The 8,807-nt window shown below is 40.6% G+C and overlaps 1 protein-coding gene across 1 annotated transcript in view; it reads left to right on the top strand.

The window, feature by feature from the left end:
* The window catches only part of SETBP1 (SET binding protein 1), a 503,955-nt gene that overhangs the window by 494,925 nt on the left and 223 nt on the right, over positions 1–8,807 (top strand). Inside the window, exon 6 of the mRNA XM_006835139.1 lies at positions 8,382–8,803. Within this exon, the coding sequence (XP_006835202.1) occupies positions 8,382–8,803 (422 nt within the window). The remainder of the gene's footprint in view (positions 1–8,381; positions 8,804–8,807) is intronic.

Genomic DNA, 8,807 nt, shown 5'->3' on the forward strand with positions numbered 1-8,807 from the left:
TTTGAGTTGTGCCCCATCAGCAAATGAAGGTCCCGCAGGCTTTTCTCCCACTGGCTTTACTCTAGTCACATCATCACGGTCTACTCTACTTTGAGGAGGCAGCTCTTCCCCAGTCACATTTTGAGTGCCTTCCAACCTGAGGGGCTCATTTTCCGGCACTATATCTGACAGTTTCTCTGCTATTCATAAGGTTTTCAGTGACTAAATATTCTAAAGTAGTTTGTCACTCCTTCTTCCTAGTCTGTCTTGTCTGGAAGCTCATCTGAAACCTGTCTACCAATGGTGACCCTGCTGGTATTTGAAATACCGGTGGCATAGCTTTCAGAATCACAGCAACTCACAAGCCACCACAGTAGGACAAACTGACACAGTTTACTTTATATATCTTGGTGCTCTTTCATTTGGAGCGTAGATGTTAATTATGGTTATATCATCTTGCTCAATTGACCCTTTGATCATGAAATAGTGTCCTTCTTTATCTCTTATGGTGGTTTTTGCCTTAAAGTTTATTTTATCAGAGATTAGTATTGCCACTCCTGCTTGTGTTTTATTGCTGTTAGCTTAGTATATATATTTTTTTCCATCCTTTAACTTTTAGTCTGTTTTTGTCTGTGTGTAATGTGTGTTTCTTGCACGCAGCATATTGAAGGGTCTTGATTTCTTATCCATTCAGCCACTATCTGTCTCTTCACTGGTGCATTTAACCCATTAACATTCAGTGTAATTATAGACAGGTATGGATTGACTGCTGGCATTATGTTAATTTTTTGTGGTGCTGTTTGTTCCTTTGTTCTGCATGCCTTCTTTTGTTGCATTCATGTTTTTTGTGCTATTTCTTATTGGTTTCTTCTTTGTTTTAATGTTTCCTTGTTCTGCTTGGATCTTCATTTTCATGGTAACTTGTGAAGTATTAATTTTCTTTGGGGTTACCCTATAGTCTGTTAAGTTTTCTCTGCATTTAAGGCAGTCTATTGTATCCTGCCATCCACTCAGCCTCCTTACCACCTGGATCTCTGTTTCTATATTTTTCCCTTCTTTGATATTGTGAATATTTGGATCTTTGGTTGGCCTCATAGGTTCTCTGAATTCATTGCTCTTAATTTTGTTCCGTTCTGCACTCTGCTTTCCATCGACAGAGTTCCAGGTGGTGTTTCCACATCTGTCTATCTCTGGTTGTTGTCTGTTCTTGCTGTTTTTCATTCCAAAGAAGTCCATTTAGGGTGTTTTGAAGCACTGGAGTGGCTTTAACCAAATCTCTTGCCTTGTGTTTATCCTGGAATGTTTTGATTGTACCATCATATTTGATTGACAGTTTTCCTGGATAGACAATTCTTGTTTGGCAGTTTTTTGTTTTTTTTTTTTCTTTTAGGGTTTTATATATGTGTCCCCATTGCCTTCTTGCCTGTATGGTTTCTGCCAAGAATTCAGCAGATTAAATTAAGATTAATCAGCTTAATCTGATTTGTCTACCTGTGTAGGTAACACTTCTCTTTTTCTGACTGCTTTTAGGATTCTCTCCTTGTCTGTGATTTTGGAGAGCTTGATTATGATGTGTCTCGGTGATTTTCTTTTGGGGTCTATCCTTCTTGGGGTTCATTCAGTTTCTTGAACGTTTATCTTCTCATCCTTCAAGATGTTAGGAAAATTTTCTTCCAGAAGCTCTTCTGTGGACTTCTGTGATTCTTCCTGTTCTGGAATGCCAATAATTCTTAAGTTATTCCTTTTCATGTTATCCAGCATGAATCTTAGACTCTCTTCAGATTTTTCTATCCTTTTTTCTGCTTGCTTTTCTATCTTAACAGTATTGAGAGATTTTTCTTCCAGTTCACTGGTTCTGGCTTCCATCTCTTCCATTCTGCTCCTTTGCCCTTTCACTGTATTGTCTACTTCTGATATTTCATTATTAATCATCTGGACTTCTTTTTGCAGGTTTTGGATTGTTTCCAATGCCATATCTATCTTGCTTGATTGCTCCTGTAGCACTTTCCTGACTTCTTCCTTATTTTCCTCCACCCCTTTTCACAGCATTTGAATTTGTTTCCATATTATTCTTCTGAATTCCTTCTCAGGGAGACCCAGAGCCTGCTCTTCTACTGGAAAGTCTGTTTCTGCTACCAGCTCATTTGTCTCAGTTACTTTTTTTCTGTTTTTGGACATGTGTTGATACCTTTAATTGTGTTTTATGGGACATTTTCAACAGTCATGTGAGTTTTTAATGCTTAAATGGATGTATGTTGCTTTGCTGTTGCTTGCTGAGCATCTCCTGGTGGATGTGATCTGGAGAGGGGCTTCCCTTTTCACATTTAATGCCTAGCAGCTGGTTTTTGCTCTTGTCTAGATGGTGGGGTACTACAGGGTATTCTTGTAGCTTTGCTGTATGAGCACAGTTGCTGTCTCTTCTTGGGTAAGGTAGGGGGAGAAAACTCCAACCCCTGGGAGAAGAGTGAGGCCAAAAGGACCAAAGACAGAAACAATTTAAAAGCAGAGACAGAAACCACCAATCAAAAACAAAAATCAAATTGTGATTGACACTGTCCACTGGCCTTTGCTATGCAAAGGGTCCCGCCTAAGTAAAGTTTGGAACTGGTTCCCAGGGTCAAAACATCATAAGAAGCAGCCTGAGGGTTTCCTCTCTCTGCAGTTGGAAAACTGTGGGTACAATGCTGGACCCTTTTGGGGTGTGCTCTCACCCGCCTGAAAGTATTTGGGCCATGCAGTGAGGGCGCAATAGGGGTGAAGAGGAGAGATATGTGAAAAATGAAACATCGGTCACACCTCTCCCTTCAGTCATGCTGCTCCATAGCTTCTAGAGCTGGGTCGCTGCTTCTGCTTGGCTATGGCCCCACCCTCTGGCCTGAGGACATATGGTTGCCAGCTGCATCGGCTGGATCAATTCAGAAATCAGGGTTATTTTGCTTTGACAGGCAGATTTCTTCTCAATGGGTGTGGGAAAATGGCGCCCAGAACCATAAATAAGATCCAGAGCGCCACAGTTATTCTGCAGACAGCTCTTTCTCTGCTTTTCTGGGGGTTTTCACAGAGGAGTTTTTTCTGTCTGTCTCTGCTTTCCCCTGCCTCCAAATCGGAAATCTCCCCATTTGTTTGTTGTTAGGCACTGTCAGGTCTGTATGGAGTCATAGCAACCTTATGCACAAAAGAGCAAAACACTATCTGTTCCTGTACCAACCTTACAAACGTTGTTAACACCCATTGCTGCTTCCATTGTGCAGTCTGTCTTTTTGAGGGTCTTCCTCTTTTTCACTGGCCTCCATTTTACAAAGCATGATGTCCTTCTCCAGGGATTGGTCCCCCTTGATAATACATCCAAATTATAAGAGATGAAGTCTGGCCATCCTGGTTACTTAGGAGCATTCTGTCTGTACTTCCAACACAGATTTGTTGCCCATAGAATCCATCAATATTACATGCTGAGCCTTGAATTTTTTATTCAATTCTTTCAGAATGAGAAATGCTAAGCATGTTCTTCCCTTTTTGTTTCTATTTCCAGGTCTTTGCACATTTCATTATAAGACATGATTTTGTATTCTCAAGCTGCCATTTGAAAATTTCTTTTCAACTCTTCTACCTACTCATTTCTTCTATTTGCTTTAGCATCTCTTAGCTGGAGAGCAAATTGCAGAGTCTTTTCTGATATCCATTTTGGCCTTGTCCTTCTTTCTTGTCTTCTTTATGATCATTTGCTTTATTCCTGTATGATGTTCTTGATGTCACCCCACAACTCTTTGGTCTTGGGTCATTTGTGTCTAATGCATCAAATTTGTTATTGAGATGATCTCTAAGTTCAGGTGGAATAGGTTGAAGGTCATATTTTGGCTCACATGCTCTTGTTTTAATTTTCTTCAGCTTCAGCCTAACGCACATATGAGCAATTGATGGTCTGTTACACAGTCTGCCCCTCACCTTGTTTTGGCTGATCATGTAAAGCTTTCCCACCATCTCTTCACACAGATGTAATCAATTTGATTCCTTTGTATTAAATCTGGTGAGGTGCATGTGTATAGTCATGTTTTATGTTACTTAAAAATGGTATTTGCAATGAAGAAATCATTGGTTTTAAAAAGATCTATCGTGTGATCTCCAGCATCATTTCTATCACTAAGGTCATATTTTCCAACTACTGATACTTCCTCTTTGTTTTCAACCTTTACATTCCAATCACCAATAATTATCAATGTATCTTGATTGCATGGTTGATCAATTTTAGAATAAAAAATTTGGTAGAACTCTTCACTATCATCATCACTGACTTTAATGGTTGGGCATAAATTTGATAATGGTGTTACTAACTGGTCTTCCTTATAGGTGTATGGATATTATCCTATCATAGACAGCATTATATTTCAAGAGAGATCTTGAAATGTTCTTTTTGGTGGTGAATTCCACACCATTACTTGTCAATTTGTCATTTCCAGCCTCATAAACCATATGATTGTCAGATTCAAAATGGCCAATACCAGTCCATTCAGCTCAGTATTGCCTAGGATATCCATCTTTATGCATTATATTGCACGTTTAACTGCTTCCAATTATTATTATCCATGGGTGTTTATAGGTGTTTCTCTTCATGTTAAGTTGTGTCCCATCAGTAAATGACGGTCCTAAAAGTTTTTCTCTATTTGCATCATCATGGTCAACTCTACTCTGAGGAGGCAATTCTCCCCAGTCATATTTTGAGTGCCTTCCAACCTGAGAGGCTTATCTTCTGGCACTGTATCTTACAATAGTCTGTCGCTATTCATAATAATTCAGATTCAATAGTCTGGTGTTATCTGACAGTGCTCCACTGCTGTTCATAAGGTTTTCATTGGTTAAACATTCAAAATAGTCTGAATGCATCTCCTTCTTCCTAGTCTATCTTAATCTAGAAGCTCAGCTGAAACCTGTCCACCATGGGTGACCCTGCTGGTATTTAAAATACCAGTGGCATAGCTTCCAGAATCACAGTAAAACAAAACCCATCACAGGAGGACAAACTGACAGAGTGATGGTTGATGTTTTTAGTTGCCATCAAGTCGAATCCAACTCATGGGGACCCTATACACAGACTAGAGCCACTTCATTTAACCATGTTGATAATATACATGCTTTTATTCATTTTAGTAAACGCATAGTAGCCCATTGATAGAATATTATTAGTGTTTATTCATTGCTGTTTTCATTAATATTAAATTATTTTCACTTTTCTATAACATACACTGTACTGCAAGGCCATCCTTTATGTCATTACAAATGAATAAGAGAGGCAAGGCAAACGCAACAGAGAATTGCTGGACCACTGAGCATCTACATCTTCAACTCTAATAGTTATTGAAAAGCTTCTCTCCAAAGTGATTTGATCTATTTACACTCTTGCCAATAATATGCAATGCTTCCCACTTTCTTATCCATATTGGAAAAGAAGTAAGATATCAGTATTCATGGATGATATGATCTAATATATAGAAAGCCCCAAAAGGTTCACAAGAAAACTTCTGGAGCTAATAGAGGAATTAGCAAAATTGCTGGGTAGAAGGTCAATGACAGAAGAAATCAGTTGGTTTTCTATATATCAGCAGTGAGAAAGTTAAAAAGGAAATTAGGGAAACGATTCCACTTACAATTGTATCTAAGAAAATCACATACCTAGGAATAAATCTAACCAAGATTGTCAAGGAATTCTGCAATAAAAACTATAAAACACTGCTGAAAGAGATCAAGGAGGACTTAAATAAACGGAAAGATGTTCCATGTTTATGGGTTGGAACACTTACTATTGTTAAGAAGTCAGTATTTCCCAAAGCAATTTTTAGCTTCAACACAATCCTGATCAAAATTCTAACAGCCTTCTTGTACAGGAAGAACCCATCCTCAGTTTTATAGGCACTGGCAAGAGTCCCAGATAGCTAAAGCAATGTTGAAAGAGAGCCACCATGTTCTGCTTTGTGTTTCATAATCATTTTTAATTCAAGAACTTAAATAAGAAAAACCTATGCTACATATAACAAAATACTGAACATGAGATTTACGAGATTATCTACTAGATTTTTTCTTCTTCTTTTTTTCTTTTCTTTTTTTCTTTTCTTTTTTTTCAGCATTTTACTCTAAAGAGAAAACACATTTACTGGGACAATCCATTGGGTATGTTTGCCTGAACTAACCTCCAACTCATGAAATATTTCAAAAAAGACTTGACTCGGTTAAACATTTGTTGTTGTTGTTAAGAGCTGTCGAGTCAGGTCTGACCCATAGTGACCCTGTATAGGGTTTCCGAGGAGTGGTTGGTAAGTTTGAACCACCGACACTGTGGTTCAAACCAAATTTGCAGCATGGTGCATTAACCCACAGTGCCACACCAGGATTCCTGTTGCCAACTAATTAATACCCATAGTGATTTAGCATTTTGTGTCAAGGATCCCTGACAGCACAGGGCTTGGCTGCTAACCACAAGATTGGAGGTTTGAACCCACCAGTTGCTCCACAGGAAACAAAAATGTGGCCGCCTGCTCCGTAGTAAGTATAGGCTGAGAACGTTGTGGGACGCTTCTGCCCTGTCCTCCAGAGTCCCTGTGAGTCAGGATTGACTTGACGGCTGAGTTTGGTTTGGGTAAGGAGTGTGTGTGTGTGTGTATCTACTCGTGAACAACACAATGAAGAGTGATCTACAAGGGGAAAGGCCTCCCTGGTCTTCAATGAAGCCATTCACATTTTATGGTGTCTAAACTTCAAAACGAAGCTGTTCAAAAAGCTCTTTAATGGTGGCAGTAGAGAACTTCCTTAGATGACAAGTTTGGTTCATAAAATGAAGGTGCATCTAGCCAGCAGGACATAAAAAGAGCTTTTTGAAAACCACAGCCCAGCTGTTGTTGTTAAGCGCCATTGAGTCTATTCTAACCAATAGTGACCCTGTATAGGGTTTCTGAGGAGAAGCTGGTAAACTTGAACTACTGACCTTGAAATTCAAAGCAACTTTGCAGTCCAGTGCCTTAACCTGCAACACCACACCAGTCCAGTTGTTGTTGTGTGCTGTGGAGTCAGTTCCAACTCCTAGCAACCCTGCACAGGGTTTCTGAGGCTGTAAATCTTTACTGGAGCAGAAAGCCTCCTCTTTCTCCCGCGGAACAACTGGTAGTTTAGAACTGCTGACCATGAGGTTAGCAGCCCGATTCATAACCACTACGCTACCAGAGCTCCCAGTAGCAGAATGCAAATGATTTTAAAACACCTAGCTGATGTTTCCTTTGACACCCTCAGAGAATGAACCAGTTTGCGAACACTTGGCTAACTGAACATCCTCACACAGCTTGGCAAGTCTAGAACGTTGGGAGAAAGTAGAAATGGTACCATCCCAACTACAATGGCCCAGGGAATAATTCTCCCTTCGGTCAGTCGAAGAAGCTTAAGGACAAATTCAGTTACATATTTTAGGCCCAGTCCATCTCTCTCTTCTGCTAGGTTGATTTAAAAAGACAAGCCCATTGTCATCTGGTCAGTTGACTCATGAAGACCCCATGTTACAGAGTGGAACTGCTCCTTCAGGTTTTCTTGGCTGTAATCTACTACAGGCCAATCAGCAGGCATTTCTTCCTTCATGTCACTGCGTAGGTTTGAACTGCCAGTGTTTGGGTTAGTAGTCAAAAGCAAGCCATTTGCGTCACCCTCTAGGTTGATAAACCTACTGCCATCAAGTCAATTCTGACTTACAGCGGATCTATAAGGACAGAGTAGATCAGCCCCAGAAGATTCCCAAGGCTGTCATCTTTATGAAAGCAGACTGCCACAACTTTGTCCCATGCTGCCTCTGGTGGATTCAAACCATCCACCTTTTGCTTCACAGATGAACACTTGGACCCTTGCAGACCAGGGTTGCTTTCTAGGTTAATAGTTCATAGGAATCATCCATTCTTATTGCTTGATACAAAGGTCTGCCTGTCTTTTTATTAGTTCTACATATTCTACAAAAAGAAAGAGAAAATAAAATCGAATTCGGATTTAAATCAGGTAAAATATCAGAAAGCTGAATAAAAAATAAAATCTGTACTAGGCAAAAGCCAACGTACAATTTTTATTTTGATTAGCATTGCTCTCCTGCAGGTCACAGAAACAGTGTGAGCCTCAGCTCCCAGATCTTTAAAATGGGAACAAGGGCATTTTATACGATTGTTAAAGGAAGGAATGATTTGTACACATCGTAATCAAACAATGTTTCTTTTCATTATTTTGACCAACAAAAGGAAAGAATCAATCCTGGGTGCTGAGTCATATCCACAGCATGAATTCTCCATCATCTTTACAGCTGATTTAGGACCGGTTAACACTGAAAGGGCTGGATTTAGGCTCACTTGCATCCTGTGCTTAATGTCTTCTCTCTTGCCTTCCTGCAGCCAGCTCCTCCCTGAAGAAACGATTCAAGCGACGGGAGATCGAAGCCATCCAGTGCGAGGTGAGGAAGATGTGCAACTACACCAAGATTCTGTCCACCAAGAAGAACCTGGACCACGTGAACAAGATCCTGAAGGCCAAGCGGCTGCAGAGACAATCAAAGACAGGCAACAACTTCGTCAAGAAGAGGAGAGGGCGTCCCCGGAAGCAGCCCAGTCAGTTCGATGAGGACTCCAGAGACCAAATGCCGGTGCTGGAAAAATGCATCGACCTCCCCAGCAAAAGGGGTCAGAAGCCCACTCTGAGCCCGCTGGTGTTGGAGCCAGCCGCTAGCCAAGACACCATCATGGCCACCATCGAAGCGGTCATCCACATGGCCCGAGAGGCCCCACCACTGCCCCCTCCGCTGCCTCCACCACTCCCGCCGC

Source organism: Chrysochloris asiatica, unplaced genomic scaffold (genome assembly GCF_000296735.1).
Source record: "Chrysochloris asiatica unplaced genomic scaffold, ChrAsi1.0 scaffold00015, whole genome shotgun sequence".
NCBI classification, from domain to species: Eukaryota; Metazoa; Chordata; class Mammalia; order Afrosoricida; family Chrysochloridae; genus Chrysochloris; species Chrysochloris asiatica.